Raw genomic sequence first — 20,098 nt, 5'->3', positions numbered from 1 at the left:
TACTACTAGCTCTTCCTGAACAAAGTTCAGTCCAGTCCATTTTGACTTTGAAATAAAGTGAAGGTGCAACTAAACTTTAACCAAGCTCTGGACAACGACATTGAGGCAAGTTACTTGGTATAGTCAGGCTATATATATATATATATATATATATATATATATATATGGGAGTTGTGTCAGGGCTGAAGGTCACAGCACAATTAATCTGGTCTCTCCTGGCATAATAAAACAAGTAAGAACTGAACTATAAAAATTTATTTGTAAATAGAAATGTAAAGTGTAAAGAAATCCTTGTCATCAAAGTTAAACCAATTTACTGCAGAAATTTACTCTTACATATACACTGATTTACACCTAAAGAGATACTGCATGAACCAGAGTGATGGATATAATATATTACCAGATATAACCTGCAATATTTATTCACTGAATAGATACTGAACTTCCATAACATCAAATATTTCCTAGGAAAATGGTGATAAGACAGTTTAAATCAAACAATGGCCTCAGCTTTACTAGTAGCACATTAATGTACTTTCAAAATTTCGAAAAAATATCACATAAATCTGAAAGTGTGCAATATTGTAACTATACTGTTGTTTAACATTGGAAGTTTCTATTAGGTTGTCAATACAATTATAGATAAGATAAAGGAATGCCTTTATTATTTTAATGACGGTTATACTCCAGTATGTCTACAAGTATATACACTGTTTACATCAGAAACAAAATTAAACATTTCTTTAAGCAGAGCTGTTTATAAAACACTTGCCCTATATGACTGCCTGTTTGAATAAACTGTGTAATTTTTTTAGTCTCTAGTAAGCTATGACCTTGTTCAAGCAGTCTATAGCTATCAATTAACCTTTAGTCTTACAATTCACTGTGACAACGACCTTTAACTGTCTTGACACCAACAACACATCTGGTCACCTAATTGCCAAAAGTAATCCTACTGTTCGACTGTCCTAGCCCAAACATTCATAACAGATTGAAAACAAAACTGTATTCAGTCTCCATGTCACTGTGACCTTAAACCTGCTATGATGCAAAACAACAGGAGTCAATAGACCTATGATGTTTGACCACTTCCAGCCTAAGCATTCTCTAGTTACCGACTGGAAACAAAACTGTCCATCAACAGACCAACAAAAGCAAAATAAGTTACCCTCTTCTATTAAGAGGCCTACAAAATACCAAAATGGCATACTAATAACTACACATGACAATACAGAATAAATACAGAATAAGCATTTACTGGAGAATGCATGGAATCTTACAATCTGTTCACAGTAAAAATATTCTAAAATGCTAACAAATCATGAAGAAAAGGTGAAAGAAACTGTACAAACTAATATGTTGTTACCACAGCTGGGCAATGGTATGTGCTAGAATTCTTCTTGCATCCAGGCTGAACATTGTGTTGTTTTCAAAGGTGTTTCAGTAACAAGAGCTGTCTATAAGACAGTGCTTGACTATTTGACAGCTTCTTAGTTTAACAAGGGCCATAACTTGACAAGACTATGTAACCGAGTGTTATCAAATAGTGCCTCACAAAACTAAAAAAAAAAGCTAAAATTTGAATTGAATTCAACCAATGATTATTTAAGTAAGTTTGATTACTAGGAAACTTTGTGTAAAGTTTTAATTCAGTATATGCAATGGTTACTGATATAGGAACACGAATAACTAGAGGTGCTTTTGAGAAAATTGCATGTCTCCCACAACTGCCTAATCATCTGAATAGTAAGTCTGTCTTTATATACTGTTTGCAGCCTATTGGTATCTGTTGGAGTTGGAGTTGGAGTAACCGGTCTACATCTGTGTATCGGTAATTATGTTCAAGGGCCGTAATTCCGAAGTGCCTGGGGCGATTTGGCTCATCGAACTTGGCTGGGGAGTTAAGGTCATACACATTTTGTTCAAGTTTGCTGAAGATTGAAGGAGAACTTAGAGTGCGGACAAGATTTGTGACAGACACACAGGAGTAAATCAATATGTCTCCCACACCACTGTGTGGTGGGAGACATAATAACTAAATGGTGAGGGTGACAATGGCTCCTGGTTGAGTAAAATAACTCTCAGTATTCTTTAGTCAGCTAGATGCTGGAAGACATACACCGGACCATCCATCAACACTTAGCCCACTTCAGGTCGAGCTATTAAACTCAAGACATCAAAGTCCTGATAAAATACACTTGTCCAGTTCAAGTTGATAATGTATACAAAATGGAAACTGTTGGTGGAGTTGAGTATACAGTGTGTACCTATACTTATAATATTGTTGAAAAAGGAGTGAAAATATTAGGACAAGAAAGTCACAACAATATTACATGTCCAATTCATGTCAATGATTACTCTATACTAAGACTAACTTGAATTGTATGGAAATTGTAGGAGTTGAGTGTAGGAGTTGAGAACTCAAGGTACAGATGTAGCTGTAATATTCTAGAGTCCAAAAAAGACGAATAACTCCAGACAAGCAGGAAATTATGTTGCTCACTTGACCAAGAAAGTGCCCAGACAGAATGATGGACAGTTCAAACACTGTAGGCATAAAAAGTTTAGCAATTTTCAATACAAGGACACTATGCATTATGATACATTTTGAAAAGAATTCATGAAATAAAATATGAAAATATAAAAGTCATCCAGATTAAAGAAACTGTAACACTGAATGACCAAAACTCTCATTTAAATAAGCATTATCCCCCTGATGCAGAAGTAACCAAGATAGTGTCAGTTTTGAGGTGAACATGGCTGGGAAATCTGCTTCTTATCTTCTATTAGATGGCTTGCTTCTCAGTGGTCTGAAGAAAACAGAGTTCCAAAAATTAATACATAGTATATATACAGTCTATTTGAAAATATTTGCCAACAGGAAAGTGACAGAAAACAGTGAATGCAATAGAAAAATGGTATAAATTTCTTTGATGGATACTAGGAAACAAAAGGAGATTAAGTGAGTGGGATGTGAAATAAGAGAACCATGAACAGCATGTATTGCTCATTAAAACCTGGACAGCTTTGGGACCAAGCTTTTGTCTGGTTTAGAGGGGTAATATGTCAAAATTGCAATAATTATTCTATCCAGACTGTAACCTGCAGTCCTAGCACCTCTTTTTTATGAAAGTACATTTTATATTACATTTTGCTACTAATACATTTGTTCATAGAATATAAAATGTAATAAAAATAAGCTATTAATTAGTAAGTAAAACACTTGTAAATAAATTCCCTTCAGGGGAGTTATGGTTAAGACTTTCAATTCCCATTTATCACTACTGGTTTCGAAGCAGTTTCCGTCATAAAATGAAGGTTTTTAAAATATCCTTTTTCTTGAACGTTTCAGTTCCGTAAAATGCTCCCAAAGAGAACACCTTAGCTCTTCTGCTTTACGAAAACATAAATATCAATAGAGTCTAGCCCACGTGATAACACACAGAGGGGCTCCAAAAGGGGTGAATAAATAGAGCTGAATCGGTTGACTACAGAAGCAGTTTCCGTCATCAATTTTTGTTTTACTATTTATGTACATTTTTTCAGTGAAAACGACTAGAAAAGCACCATCCGTGTTTTTTAATCTTTCTGGTGAAATTAATTAATACAATTTTAAGAAGTTTGAAGGTTCCTGAAGGTGTTAAATTAGGCTTGTTGAAAATAGGAGGTAAAAAAAAAAAGAAGCAAAACCTGAGACTCGAACTCGCGATCTCATGCTTGTGAAGCCGATGCTCTACCGATTGAGCTAATCGGCCAGTTGACGTCATAATGACAATTTATATATCTTATATACACATATACTACGTAAGGGATACAACCGTCACTTTGTATAGCACATAGTATGTGACCAGTTACCCCCCTTGGATAAAAAAATCTAATCATCTATATTTCATATTGGTTTTTGCTCTTAATTGTTAAAAAATTATTGCCGATGCACAAAAATGACTCATTTTTAGCTCACCTGTCACAAAGTGACAAGGTGAGCTTTTGTGATCGCGCAGTGTCCGTCGTCCGTCCGTGCGTGCGTCCGTAAACTTTTGCTTGTGACCACTCTAGAGGTCACATTTTTCATGGGATCTTTATGAAAGTTGGTCAGAATGTTCATCTTGATGATATCTAGGTCAAGTTCGAAACTGGGTCACGTGCCTTCAAAAACTAGGTCAGTAGGTCTAAAAATAGAAAAACCTTGTGACCTCTCTAGAGGCCATATATTTCAAAAGATCTTCATGAAAATTGGTCAGAATGTTCACCTTGATGATATCTAGGTCAAGTTCGAAACTGGGTTACGTGCCATCAAAAACTAGGTCAGTAGGTCTAAAAATAGAAAAACCTTGTGACCTCTCTAGAGGCCATATATTTCATAAGATCTTCATGAAAATTGGTCAGAACGTTCATCTTGATGATATCTAGGTCAAGTTCGAAACTGGGTCACGTGCCATCAAAAACTAGGTCAGTAGGTCAAATAATAGAAAAACCTTGTGACCTCTCTAAAGGCCACATTTTTCATGGGATCTGTATGAAAGTTGGTCTGAATGTTCATCTTGATGATATCTAAGTCAAGTTCGAAACTGGGTCATGTGCGGTCAAAAACTAGGTCAGTAGGTCTAAAAATAGAAAAACCTTGTGACCTCTCTAGAGGCCATATATTTCATGAGATCTTCATGAAAATTGGTCAGAATGTTCACCTTGATGATATCTAGGTCAAGTTCGAAAGTGGGTCAAGTGCATTCAAAAACTAGGTCAGTAGGTCAAATAATAGAAAAACCTTGTGACCTCTCTGGAGGCCATATTTTTCATGGGATCTGTATGAAAGTTGGTCTGAATGTTCATCTTGATGATATTTAGGTCAAGTTCGAAACTGGGTCACGTGCGGTCAAAAACTAGGTCAGTAGGTCTAAAAATAGAAAAACCTTGTGACCTCTCTAGAGGCCATATATTTCATGAGATCTTCATGAAAATTGGTCAGAATGTTCACCTTGATGATATCTAGGTCAAATTCGAAAGTGGGTCACGTGCCTTCAAAAACTAGGTCAGTAGGTCAAATAATAGAAAAACCTTGAGACCTCTCTGGAGGCCATATTTTTCATGGGATCTGTATGAAAGTTGGTCTGAATGTTCATCTTGATGATATCTAGGTCAAGTTCGAAACTGGGTCACATGCGGTCAAAAACTAGGTCAGTAGGTCTAAAAATAGAAAAACCTTGTGACCTCTCTAGATTTTTTTTTTTTTTTGTTTGTTTTGGGTTTAACGCCGTTTTTCAACAGTATTTCAGTCATGTAACGGCGGGCAGTTAACCTAACCAGTGTTCCTGGATTCTGTACCAGTACAAACCTGTTCTCCGCAAGTAACTGCCAACTTCCCCATATGAATTATCAGAGGTGGAGGACTAATGATTTCAGACACAATGTCGTTTATCAAATAGTCACGGAGAACATACGCCCCGCCCGAGGATCGAACTCGCGACCCCGCGGTCCGTAGACCAACGCTCTTACCTACTGAGCTAAGCGGGCGGGCTTGTGACCTCTCTAGAGGCCATATATTTCATGAGATCTTCATGAAAATTGGTCAGAATGTTCACCTTGATGATATCTAGGTCAAGTTCGAAAGTGGGTCACGTGCCTTCAAAAACTAGGTCAGTAGATCAAATAATAGAAAAACCTTGTGACCTCTCTGGAGGCCATATTTTTCATGGGATCTGTATGAAAGTTGGTCTGAATGTTCATCTTGATGATATCTAGGTCAGTTTCGAAAGTGGCTCACGTGCCATCAAAAACTAGGTCAGTAGGTCAAATAATAGAAAAACCTTGTGACCTCTCTAAAGGCCATATTTTTCATGGGATCTGTATGAAAGTTGGTCTGAATGTTCATCTTGATGATATCTAGGTCAAGTTCGAAACAGGGTCATGTGCAGTCAAAAACTAGGTCAGTAGGTCTAAAATTAATAAAATCTTTTGACCTCTCTAGAGGCCATATTTTTCAATGGATCTTCATGAAAATTGATCTGAATGTTCACCTTGATGATATCTAGGTCAAGTTTGAAACTGGTTCATGTGCCTTAAAAAATAGGTCAGTAGGTCAAATAATAAAAAAACCTTGTGACCTCTCTAGAGGCCATACTTTTCATGGGATCTGTATGAAAGTTGGTCTGAATGTTCATCTTGATGATATCTAGGTCAAGTTTGAAACTGGGTCAACTGCAGTCAAAAACTAGGTCAGTAGGTCTAGAATTATTAAAATCTTTTGACCTCTCTAGAGGCCATATTTTTCAATGGATCTTCATGAAAATTGATCTGAATGTTCACCTTGATGATATCTAGGTCAATTTTAAAACTGGGTCACGTGCTTTCAAAAACTAGGCCAGTAGGTATAAAAATTGAAAAACCTTGTGACCTCTCTAGAGGCCATATTTTTCATGAGATCTTCATGAAAATTAGTGATAATGTTCACCTTGATGATATCTAGATAAAATTCAAAACAGGGTCACGTACCTTCGAAAACTAGGTTAATAGGTCAAATAATAGAAAAACCTTGTGACCTCTCTAGAGACCATATTTTTCAATGGATCTTCTTGAAAATTGGTCAGAATTTTTATCTTGATAATATCTAGGTCAAGTTCAAAACTGGGTCACATGAGCTCAAAAACTAGGTCACTATGTCAAATAATAAAAAAACCGACGTCATACTCAAAACTGGGTCATGTGGGAAGAGGTGAGCGATTCAGGACCATCATGGTCCTCTTGTTATCTTTATGATATATTTTTGGTAAATCATCTTGTTTCGACTGCCAAAAGGAGGAACTTTCAACTTTATTAGGGATTACATAGTTATTCTTTGCGCATGCGCATTAGTTGCACGTGAAATCCCCCATGTACGGAATGTAAACAAAACAATTATGGAATGAACAATTCGAGTTTTCTTGGAAAGTTTTTACCCTTTGTTGCTGAAATTTGACAGAGCTCTGGATTGCAGGGTAGCGTTATGGAAACAATCGCGACTTCATTGTGAAGAACGTCATGAAACGTAAAATAACGCGTTGACGGATACTACTAGCCGACGGGAACTGCTTCGAAACCAGTATGTTATAAACAATTTGCAATCAGTTCTCTTCAATACAGATTTACATTCTTCTTGCATTTTTACCAATATCTAATTCTTATTTCCACCCACGTTACCATTTTTCAGTGTCGTATATACATTCTATGCCAAACTTGGTGAAAACCAACATGTTAAACAAAAGGGTCATCATGACCCTGGATCGCTCACCTGAGTAATATGAGCTACATGTATCAAATGTCAAACTGATGCTAAAATATTAATTAATTTATTTATTTATTTGGGTTTTATGGCGCACCAACACAGTAAAGGTTATATGGTGCCAAACAGGACTACAAATTTTGGTTTCACATCTCATTTACATCGAAATAAAAACATGAGGTATGGAATCAAAATTTGCATACCTGCTGGAATCACAGAGTTACAGCAAAACCAAGTGCTAAGACCCTATTAGTCGCCTCTTACAATCATGCAAGGGTAAGGCTGTGGTTCAAATCCTTTTCATACATAAATCGTCCCAGAACCACATCGGGCGCTAAAATATTATGAAAGTAGATCAAATTCATAGTCACTGAAAGTCAGTTGTAAGATCAGTGTGCAAAACTGTACATGTCATCCAAATTTCAAGGCTGTATCTTAAACAAGAGGGTCATGATGACCCTGGATCACTCACCTGAGTAATATGAGCTACATGTTTCAAATATCAAACTGATGCTAAAATATTAAGAAAGTAGGTCAGTAGGTCATATTTATGGTCACTGAAAGTCAGTTTTAAGATCAGTATGCAAAAATGTACATGTCATCCAAATTTCAAGGCTGTATCTTAAAACAAGAGCTGTCACAGGAGACAGCGTGCTCGACTATTTCGATGCTGGATAGTGAAACTGGGCACATCTGAGGAAACTAAAGCCGTCACTGGAGTGTTTAATGACTCCAATTGTGGATGAAGATATTGCACAGTAGCCTGAGTCTATGTCAAAAATATCAACTTAAAGTAATAAGAGAGGTAAAGATAAAATGTATCAAAACACTATATAAGTATATTCTAAGCAAAAAGGGGCATAATTCATTAAATATTGGTGCCAGAGTTGTGCAGCTTGTGTCATATAGTATGGGTGATGATGTTGAACAACTATTTTAAGTTTGAATCAAATCCATTCAGTAATAACAGAGACAGAGTGAAAGTGCATCAAAACTTTAACCTAAAATTCTAAGTAAAAAAGGGGAATAATTAATAAAAAAATTGGTGCCAGAGTTATGCCTCTTGCATCATATGGTGTGGGTGATGATGTTGAACAACTATTTTAAGTTTGAATCAAATCCATTCAGTAATAAAAGAGATAGAGTGAAAGTGCATCAAAACTTTAACCTAAAATTCTAAGTAAAAAGGGGAAATAATTCATGAAAAAATGGTCCCAGAGTTATGCACCTTGCATCATATGATAAGGGTAATGATGTTGAACAATTGTTTAAGTTTGAATCAGATCCATTCAGTAATAACAGAGATAGAGTGAAAGTGCATAAAATGTTAACCTGAAATTCTAAGTAAAAAGGGGAATAATTCATGAAAAATTGTGCCAGAGTTATGCATCTTGTGTCATATGATGTGGGTGATGATGCTGAACAACTATTTTAAGTTTGAATCAAATCCATTCAGTAATAACAGAGGTAGAGTGAAAGTGCACCAAAACTTTAACCTGAAATTCTAAGTAAAAAGGGGGAATAATTCATGAAAAAATGGTGTCAGAGTTATGCACCTTGTGTCATATGATGTGGGTGATGATGCTGAACAACTGTTTTAAGTCTGAATCAAATCCATTCAGTAATAACAGAGATAGAGTGAAAGTGCATCAAAACTTTAACCTGAAAATCTAAGTGAAAAGGGGGGATAATTCACGAAATATTGGTGCCAGAGTTATGGCCCTTATGTCAGATGATGTGGATGATGATGAGGAATAAGTATTTCAAGTTTGAATCAAATCCATCAAGTAATTACAGAGATATGTTGAAAAAAGAGAAAGTGCACCAAAACTTTAACCAAGGTGGGGACGCGGAAAGACGCCAACGCCGACGCCGGGGCGAGTAGGATAGCTCTCCTTATACTTCGTTTAGTCGAGCTAAAAACGAGGAAGTAGGTCAGCTGGTCACATTCATGGTCGCTGAAATTTGAACAATCTTAGCAGAGGACCACTAGATGATGTTACATACAAAATATCGAAGCCCTAAGCCCTGTGGTTTTGGACAAGAAGATTTTCAAAGTTTTTCCTTTTGGTTGCCAGTTCTGCATGGATTTCAATTCTTTGGGCAATTTTGATAGGGGGCCACCCCAAGGATCATTTCTGTGAAGTTTGGTGTAAATCTGCCCAGTGGTTTTGAAGAAGATTTTTGAAATTTACAATATAGCCATATAGGGAAAATAAGCCCCCCCCCCCCCACTCCCCCGGCGGCCATGTTTTTTATCGAAACAGAATGGCTTAGGCGATTTTGGTAGAGGGTCACCTAGAGATTATTTCTACAAAATATTTTTGGAATCCGGCTAACGGTTTCTGACAAGATTTTTAAAGATTTTCCTTTGGGTTGAAGTTCTGCATGGATTTCCATTCTTTGGCCAATTTTGAAAGGGGGCCACCCAAGGATCATTCCTGTGAAATTTGGTGTAAATCTGCCCAGTGGTTTTGAAGAAGAAGATTTTTTTTTACAAATTGTTGACAAGACACACGACGGACATCGAGCGGTCACAAAAGCTCACCTTGAGCCTTTGGCTCAGGTGAGCTAAAAATTCACCCAAACTGCAGGCAAGTAGCTTTAAAATGGCTGAAATGAGAACAATTTTTATGACAAGAGCTGTTTATAAAACAGGCCATCTACTGAATACAGGCACCCATTCTATTTAGACTAAAAAGCCAATGCATTCTTTAATTATCAAGCAGAAACTATTTGCAGTCTAGGTCACTGTGACCTTCATCTTTCACCTACTAACCCCCTAAAATAATAGGGGACCACAGACTATCATCCTATCAAGTGTGATGACTGTAGGCCAATGTGTTCCTCAGTTATTGAGCAGAAACAATTTTCAGTCTCAAGATCACTGCGACCTTGACCTTTGACCAACTGAACCCCAAAACAACAGGGTCATATACTGACCACAAGCAATCATCCTAGGAAGTCTGACAACTGGAGGACTGAGCGTTCTTTGGTTAATAAGTGGAAACAGTAACCAGTCGTGAGGCCTTTGAAAAATAGACAAGACAGTTATGATTCTTGTGCATTTTACTTTCTCTTATCAGTCCCTATCACTGTCTCTAGTTACATTAAATTCCCTTCAGTGGATTAAAAGTAATTGTCCTATATATTCAAAACGGTGAAGGAGAATGGGGACAATTTTGTTAAAAATAGCAGTTAGATTTATAGGATTTACTATTATGACAACTTGCTTGTGGTCCCATTTCCAATCCAGTACCTTCATTGGTTCACAGATTTTCAAGTCCAAACAGGAATAATTTTGTCAAAATGTAAGGCAGAGTTATGGAACCTGATATGTAGTTTTAATCCAATTCATGCATACATTACATAAATATTGAAGGAAATGTATTTTGGGGTATTTTCCATATGCAAAGTGGGAAATAATATTGTGAAAAAAAGTCAGAATTATAGGACTAGATAAATGAACATGTCTTGTAATCCTTTTAAAGTCTGTGTTCAGTTTCAAAATAATTTCAGTATCAGTTCCAGAGATATATAAAAATTTGGGACATTTTCGTTTTTTGATTGCAAACAGAGAAATGATTGTCAAAAGACAGAGCAATGAAACATGGTATGTGAACTTGCCTCAAGTTTAGTTTCAAAACAAGAGCTCGTAGAACATGAAATGCCCCCCTTGATGTATTCAGTAATTGCACAAAGAACAGAAAATATTTGGTCACTGTGCACAAAAGTTCTACTGTTCTTAGTCAAAGTGACCTTGACCTTTGATCTCAAAATCAATAGGGGTCATCTGCTGGTCATAATAAACCTCCCTATTAAGTTTCGTGATTCTAGGCCCAAGCATTCTCAAGTTCTCGTCCGGACACATTTTAACTGTTCCAGGTCACTGTGACCTTGACCTTTGACCTACTGACCTCAAAATCAATAGGGGTCATCTGCTGGTCATGACCAACCTCCCTATCAACTTTCATGATCCTAGGCCCAAGCATTCTTGAGTTATCATCCGGAAATCGTTTAACTGTTCTGGGTCACTGTGACCTTGACCTTTGACCTACTAATCTCAAAATCAATAGGGGTCATCTGCTGGTTATGATCAACCATCTTGTCAACTTTCATGATCCTAAGCCCAAGCGTTCTTTAGTTATCATCTGGAAACGGATTGGTCTACATACCAACCGACCAACATCTGCAAAACAATATACCCCTCCTTCGAAGGGGGGCATAATAATACCTGTAACAGTTCCAAAGACATTCAAGGAAAAGAATACAACAAGAGGGCCATAGTGGCCTTTTAGTCACTTGCCAGACCTTGAATATATGCATGACACACTGAATTGTGAATGGTTACAAGTATGTTAAATATAAATATTGGGCCCTAAGAGGGACAAAGTGCCACATTTGGATAAATTTGGGAGAGAACTTTACAATGATGCTAAAACAAACTTTCATGAAGATCCATCAAACATCTTGACTTAGTTAGTGCACAATGGATAAGAACTACTCAAGTTGAGTCCTGTCATTGTCAATTTTCACATTTATTTATTTATTTGGGTTTTACAGCGCACCAACACAGTATAATTTTAAGTATTTCATCAAGGGCCATAACTCCAGAGCCACTGAGACAATCAAAATGGTTTTCAAACTTGACTGAGACTTTACGCAAAAAAAACATTGTGACCATGTTTCAACACCTGTATAAGAACTGCTCAAGTAACAGAGCTGACAATTTAAGTGGACCCCACCTCCACAATAGCTCACAAAACACATATTGAAATTTAGACAACTCGTAATTCTGTGTCTAGTACCTCAAAGGTCAAGGTCACTGGGTCATATATTGCAATAATGTTAGTTGAAGTTTTATGGCAAGCTTTCTAGTTTCACTTTTTAACCACTGTCTCTATTGTAAGGGTTGGTAATGGTTATGGGCAGACACCTTGGGATTGAAGTTCAGGTACCCTTAATGAGATGATCACTGGGGTATTATATTATAATTATAAAAGTTTCATAACAGGTTCTCAGTTTCACCGCATCTTCTCAACTGCTATTATTTTTTAACTTCATGTTAACCTTCCCTATCTAACCCTTAAAAAGTTGTTTGTCAGCCTTCCTCTATCATAGTCTTAGGTATTGTAACTGCTTCTTAGTATATCAAAAGCAGAGCACGCCACTGTACTGCAGGCATAAACTCTTAATAAGACAATTTAACATTTAGTTTATACTAATTTGTTTTAATTCGATTGTGATGAAAGTTTCAAGCTTATTGGAACCACTCTCGAGTCTGCTTCCTGGAAAAACCAGTACTGTTTAACATTTGTTTCCCTTTCACTTCAGGAAAGTCTTTAATACTGAAATAAATTTGCATCTGTGAATTTTAGTCCTTTGCACAAACAAATTTTTTGTTTCCTTCATTTTTTAAACATCTGTTTTACTGCCATGGCCGATTCCCTATGCAAATGAGCATGATGACCTGTAAGGCAACACTTGTTAAATATGTACTAACCATACCTCAAGACTCCAATTTAGAACTATTTCTTTGACTGTTATTTGTTTTATATGTGTATGTGCTGTCAAACTACCTTAAACAAAGCTGCTTTCAATCTCACCTTTTCAATTTACCAGGCTCTGGTCTTTTAGTATCCCGTGTAACCTTAGTAGCAACAGCTGACATTGTCACATTGGCAACAGGAGCTGCAGCTTTCGTTTTTGTTGTTTTACCACTGCAAATGAAAATATATCTTAATATTAGTGCTGTAACACTGACATTTTCATAAATTCTCTAATTGAGCACCCCGTCCTTTTTCAAATAATGGGTGAGCTTTAGGAACAAAGTATCATTCATTCAACATTAATGCATTTCTAAATCCCACCTTCACGCTGGTGATAAGGCAGTAATAAACAACATTAAAACTGACAAAGTTTTATGAAGATTGATTAGGAAATGTGGCTTCTAGAAATTCAATGTTAACAAGGTTTCTTCTATTATTTGACCTACTGACATTAGAAAACCAGTTTACACATTTGACCTAAATTTCATAATGACAAACACTATGACAAAGTTCTATTAAATATGGCAGAATAAATGGCATCTAGACAGAGGTTGAATATATTTTGATTTGACAGCTTCCTAAATGACAGCATAAGCTACAAGAGGCCCATGGCCCAAATGGGCCTAAGTCGTTCACCTGAAGAAAACTAACCATCTGACTTTGCTTCTAACTAGGTTTTGTGAAAATCCTTTAAACTGTTCATTAAAACAAAAGTTATTTAATTTTTTTTCTATATTTTGCTGTCATGCACCAAAAGCGCATAACCATCAGAAGATCATTTAAAGGTATTTCTATTTTTACTCTAGTGGTCCCTTAAAGGGCTCCTCCCCTCACATTTGAACAAATTTGACATAAGACATTATAATGATGTTATGAATGAAGACCAAGTCTGATGAAGATATATCAAGTGGTTCATGAGAAGAAGTATTTTAAAGTTATTTCTGTTTTAAGCTCTCGTGGCCCCTAAAAGGAGCCAAGTGCCCCCAACTGAACAAACATGGTAAAGGACCTTATAATGATGCTCCAGACAAGGTTTGATGAACACCCATCCAGGAGTTAATGAGAAAAAGTTAAAGGTATTTCTATTTTTAAATGTAGCATCCCCTAAAAGGGGCAAAGTATCCCGAATTGAAACAAGAGCACCGCCTTGCGGGTGCTGACGCTCATCTGATTTTTTTTTTGTATAATAGAAAAATTGTCCTACCCATGATTTTCTAAGTCCAAAAAGGGCCAAAATTCTTGCAAAAAGCAGGATGGAGTTATGTTTCTTGATGTTACATAGTCAGCTTATGATGGTGAACAACTGTTGCAAGTTTCAAAGCAATAGCTTGAATAGTTTAGGAGAAAAGCTGACCTAAACATAAAACTTAACCAATAAATCTGATATTTTCTAAGTCCAAAAGGGGCCATAAGTCTTGCAAAAAGAAGGACAGAGTTATGTTTCTTGCTGTACATGGTCAGCTTATGATGGTGAACAAGTGTTGCAAGTTTTAAAGCAATAGCTTTGACAGTTTATGAGAAAAGCTGACTTAAACATATTACCCAACCAAGAAAACCGATTTTCTAAGTCCAAAAGGGGCAATAATTCTTGCAAAAAGCAGGATGGAGTTATGTTTCTTGATGTACAGGGTCAGCTTTTGATGGTGAACAAGTGTTGCAAGTTTCAAAGCAATAGCTTTGATAGTTTAAGAGAAAAAGTTGACCTAAACATAAAACTTAACCAAGAAATCTGATATTTTCTAAGTCCAAAAGGGGCCATAAATCTTGCAAAAAGCAGGATGGAGTTATGTTTCTTGCTGTACAGGGTCAGCTTTTGATGGTGAACAAGTGTTGCAAGTTTCAAAACAATAGCTTTGATAGTTTAGGAGAAAAGGTGACCTAAACATAAAACTTAACCAGGCAACGCCAACGCCGATGCAGACGCCGGCCAAGTGATGACAATAACTCATCATTTTTTTTTTTTCAAAAAATCAGATGAGCTAAAAATTTGTTAAAGGACCTCATAATAATGCTACAAATCAAGTTTGATGAAGATCCATCTAGTGGTTCATGAGAAGAAGTCATTTAAAGGCATTTTTAGTTTTAAGTCTAGTGGCCCCTAAAAGGGGCCAGGCACCCCCATATTGAACAAATTTTGGAGGGGATCTTATAATGATGCTACAGACCAAGTTTGATGAAAATCCATTGAGCAATACATGAGTAGTCATTAAAAGGTATTTTTATTTTTAGCCCTAGCAGCCCCTAAAAGGAGCCAACTGCCCCCATTGGAATAAAATTGGGAATGGACTTTCTAATGATTTGTTTGATGAAGATCCATCAAGATTTCATGAGAAGAAGTCTTTTAAAGGTATTTCTATATCTAGCTCTAGTGGCCCCTAAAAGCGACCAAGTGCCCCCAATCGAACAAATATGAGATACAACCTTATAATGATCCTCTAGACAAGGTTTGATGAAGAGCCATCCAGCGGTTCATGAGTAGAAGTTTTTTTAGAAGTATCTCTATTTTTAACTCTAGCAACCCCTGAAAGGGGCCAAGTGCCCCCATTTGAACAAAATTGAGAGAGAACCTTATGATGCTGCTACAAATAAAGTTTGATGAAGATCCATCCAGCGGTACATGAGAAGGAGTCATTTAAAAGCATTTCTAATTTTAGCTCTGGTAGCCCCTAAAAGGGGCCCATCATCCCCATTGAACAAATTTGAGAGAGGACCTTATAATGATTCTACAGTCCAATTTTGATGAAGATCCATCTAACGTTTCACGAGAAGAAGTTATTAAAAGGTATTTCTAACTTTAGCTCTAGCTCAAGTGCCCCCATTTGAACAAAATTGGGAGAACCTTAAAATGATGCTACAGGCCAAGTTTGATGAGGATCCATTAAGCGGTTCATGAGAAGAAGTTCTTTAAAGGTTTTTCTATTTTCAGCTCTGGTGGCCCCTAAAAGGGGCCAAGGTGAACCATTTGAACAAACTTGATTGAGGTCCATGCCAAGATGCTGCTGACCAATTTTAGTGTAATTCTGACTAGCAGTTTCTGAGAAGATGCTGAAGCTGGACCATCCATCCATAATAATAGCTAATAAATTTCATGTCATCTTTTAAACAAGAGCTGTCTGTTGATAGCGCGCTCGACTATTCGAAGAATTGATGGAAATATGGGGTCAAAATATTACCAGAGATTTTCTGACAAAAGAAGAACAAGGAGCTGCGTTCAATAAACGCTTGATGCCCCCAGTGGCATCCTTGTCGATAGATTTTGCAACTAAGTCCAAAACAAGGTCAAGCTCAAAATGAGGTCAGGTGATGTTTGAAGATGAGGAATGGTCACAGTTTACATCTGTATTAGTATCAATTCATTCTTGTAAGGGGTATTGATGCTAGACGAAACGGTCCCATTTGGTTAACCAAGAGATGGCCCATATAAAGCAACCTAAGTCCAAAATGAGGTCACGGTCAAGGTCAAACTGAGGTCAGGTGATGTCTGAAGATGAGGAATGGTCACATGTTACATCTGCATTAGTATCAAGCCATTCTAGTAAGGGGTATTGATGCTAGACGAAACGGTCCCATTTGGTTAACCTCGTACGGACCCAGACAGGACAATTATTATATGCCTCCCGCATCAGCAGATGCTGGGGGCATAAAAATAGGTAAGACAAACAGTGTACCTGTATTTGTGGATTTGGATACGTCTTGCACTATATGGCAATGTTTGACCATGATGGTAACTAAGTGTTCAAAGTTTCAAAGCCATTTATCAAACAAGGACCATAACTGAGCTAAAGTACTTGTCCTCGTTATGTAGTCTTGCCTACATATTTAGACTATGGTGGTAAACAAGTGGTCAAAGTTTCAAAGCCATACGACAAACAGGTTAGGCAAAATATGGACCAGTATGAAAAATTTAATTGATTTCCAAGTCCAAAAAGAGCCATAATTAGGCCAAAATAGTTGGCAGAGTTATGTACTTTTGCCTACAGCTGGAGATCATGATGCTAAACAAGTGTTCAAAGTTTCAAAGCCACAAGTCAAATAGTTTTGTCAAAACGTTGACTTATACGAAAAACGGCCATAATTCAGTCAAAATAGTTGACAGAGTTATGTTCTCTTGCCTAGATAGAGACTGTTATAGTAAACAAGTGATAAAAGTTTCAAAGCCATATGTCAACAGTTTACACAAAATATGAACTGGCACGAAAAACTTAACCAAGATTTGTAAGTTAAAAGGGGCCATAATTCAGCCAAAATCCTTGATGGAGTTATGTACTCTTGCCTAAAACTGGACATGGTGATGGGTCACAAGTGTTGAAAGTTTCAAAGCTTTATCTCAAAAGATTTTGTCAAAATGTGGACTGGTACGAAAAACTTATCCAACGTGTGATGCCGATGAAGTGGTGAGAAGGATAGCTCTACTTATTCTTCGGATAGTCTAGCTAAAAATAAAAGTAATGAAGCATCATGCTGTTTCTGGAAGAAAGAAAAAAAGGCAGTCTGAAAGACAGCTAAATCCCCCGCCACTGCTATGGATAGTGAAAGGGTACACCCTTGACCTTTAGCTGTGACCCTGACCTTGAACTGACATGGCTGACTAATGAATTCTGCACAATGTCTTGATGAGGTGATCATTTGACCCAAGTTTCATGAAAATCCTTCAAGGGGTTTAGGAGATAGAGTGGAAACAAAATGGAAGGCTCAAACCTTTCACTCGAAGTTGTGACCTTGACCTTGAGCCGGCCTGGCTGACTCATAAGTTCTGCATATCGTTTTGATGAGGTGATCATTTGACCCAAGATTTATAAAGTTCCTTCAAGGGGCTTAGGAGATAGAGAGCGGACACGAAATGGAAGGCTAAAACCTTTGACCTTGAGTTGTGACCTTGACCTTGCGCCGGCATGGCTGACTCATGAGTTCTGCACATCGCCTTGATGCGGTCATCATTTGACCCAAGCTTCATATGAATCCTTAGAGGGAATTAGGAGATACAGAGCAGACACAAAATGGAAGGCTCAAACCTTTGACCTTCAGTTGTGACCTTGACCTTGAGCCGGCATGGCTGATTCATGGGGTCTGCACATCGTCTTGATGAGGTGATCATTTGACCCAAGTTTTATAAAATTCCTTCAAGGGGTTTAGGAGATATAGAGCGGACACAAAATGGAAGGCTCAAACCTTTGACCTTGAGTTGTGACCTTGACCTTGAGCCGACAAGGCTGGTTCATGGGTTCTGCACATCGTCTTGATGAGGTGATCATTTGACCCAAGTTTCATGAAAATCCTTCAAGGGGTTTAGGAAATATGGAGCGGACACGAAAGTGTTACGGACGGATGGAAGGACGGACGAAGACCATTCCTATAACCCCCCACCACTTGTGGCCGGGGATTAAAAATATGAGGTATTCCAAAAGTTACTGAATGTAAAACTGAAAGCTTCTTCTTTCTAACCATGGAAATGTTCTTCCAAAATAAGAGGGCTATAGTGGCCCCAAGTTGCTGACCCGATCTTGAATATGTGACACACTGAATCATGAATGGTAACAACCGTGTTTAGCGGCCAATAAAGGTGGGATATATCCCAATTTGAACAAAATTTAGAGAGTACCTTACAAGGGTGCTACAGACCAAGTTTTATGAAGATCTATCAAGCAGCTTATGTAAAGATGTTTAAAGGTATTCTTATTTTTAGCTATAGCTGGCCCTAAAAGGAACCATTTCAACAAATATTGGAGAAAACATCATCATGATCAGACAGACCAAATTTCGTGAAGATACATCAAGCGGTCTAGAGAAGTTGTTTAAAGGTTTTTCTTTTTCTAGCTCTAGTGGCTCATGAGTAAAGTGGAATCATTTGAACAAATTTGAGAGAGGACCTTCCCAGGATGCAACGGACCAAGTTTGGTGTATTTCTGACAAGTAGTTTTAAGATGATGCTTAAGTAAAATAGTTGACAATGGACTATCCACCTACACTTACAGCTCAGCCTGAACCTTCTGTTAAGGTGAGTTAATGGAAGTATTAGTTAAGTAAGTAGTACCTGTCTGAAGACTTGGACCTTGCACTGACTGTTGTGGTGCCACCTGTGCGACTTGACAGCCTGGGAGACTGAGAACTTTCACTTTTCCCTAAAATACAGTGGAAACAATATATAAAATTATCATACAGCAGCATACTACAGGTAAAATCCTGAACGAAAAACCAAAATTAAAGGCTCAGCCATTCCAATGTTTTGGGTACTTTTACATCAACGCAGGGTTGTCAATAAGTTTTTGTTGAATAGGCTTAAATAGAAAAATAGCCGACCAGGTATGCCGCCCCCTCCCCCCCCATGAAAATTTTGAAATTCAGCGCTTCATTTCCTGCATTCTGGGAGTATTTAAGAACACCTTTTCCAATGCAATTTTATATACAATGTACCCCTTATTTTCACATTTTTATGAGCTCACCTGTTAAATTTGGGGGGAAAAATGAAATTAAGTTTTCTTAAGGTAAAATTCTTTGTTTCTTTGAGATAATTAACATAAACTAAACAGCTGGTATCACTCAACATCAGAGGGCTGCAGTATCAGAAAGAATCCCAGTCTGATGTAGAAGGGATACATTACAGACATCGTATGCTTGTTATCACCTATGGACTTTATTTCATATACCATCAATTCTCACATATAAGGCATAGTATTCCCTTATAAAACAAATTCCAAAATTGGAAGACAATCTTGGGGATTCTGCACGGACTCTTGTATAAAAAGCAGTCCTACTTTGACATCAACAATGTCAGAAACTTGTAGATATGCATTATTTTCTCTAACATTCTGTGTTTTGTAAAAAACAAAAGGGCCATGATGACCCTAGATCTCAACCCTGATTTACACTGCTTGCTTGAACAGTTTTGGAAGATAATTATGCAATAGTATATTTTTACAATTTTTGTAAAAGGCCAGCAGTTTCTGACAATGAGATTTTTTAAGGTTCTACTATAAAGTGTTTGTTTGTTTTGGGTTTAAAGCCGTTTTTCAACAGTATTTCAGTTACGTAAAGGTGTGCAGTTAACCTAACCAGTGTTCCTGGATTCTGTACCAGTACATACCTGTGATCAAGCCCCCTGGCAGCCATATTTTTGATGCATCAGATTAATTTTAACAAATGTCATAAAAGGTCACCAAAGGAACATTTGTTTAAATTTTTTTTAAACTAGGCCTTCTGTTTCTGACAAAAACATTTTTAAACCCCTTGTGGTCATGTTTTTGATTAATCAAAATAATTAATCTGAACAGTGAACACTCTTGGTAGAGGGTCAAAC

The 20,098-nt window shown here is 37.2% G+C and overlaps 1 protein-coding gene across 1 annotated transcript in view; it reads right to left on the bottom strand.

The window, feature by feature from the left end:
• Positions 1 to 240: 240 nt before the first annotated feature.
• Positions 241 to 20,098, bottom strand: part of LOC123547008 (condensin complex subunit 3-like) — a 166,552-nt gene continuing 146,694 nt past the window's right edge. Inside the window, exons 23-25 of the mRNA XM_053550534.1 lie at positions 18,836 to 18,923; positions 12,862 to 12,975; positions 241 to 2,810 (exon numbers count right to left, since the gene is read on the bottom strand). Of these exons, the coding sequence (XP_053406509.1) occupies positions 2,777 to 2,810; positions 12,862 to 12,975; positions 18,836 to 18,923 (236 nt within the window). The 3' untranslated portion in view covers positions 241 to 2,776. The remainder of the gene's footprint in view (positions 2,811 to 12,861; positions 12,976 to 18,835; positions 18,924 to 20,098) is intronic.

This window comes from Mercenaria mercenaria, chromosome 9, assembly GCF_021730395.1.
Source record: "Mercenaria mercenaria strain notata chromosome 9, MADL_Memer_1, whole genome shotgun sequence".
NCBI classification, from domain to species: Eukaryota; Metazoa; Mollusca; class Bivalvia; order Venerida; family Veneridae; genus Mercenaria; species Mercenaria mercenaria.
Note: the sequence above shows the minus strand (reverse complement) of the source record. Positions and strands in the feature narration are given on the sequence as shown.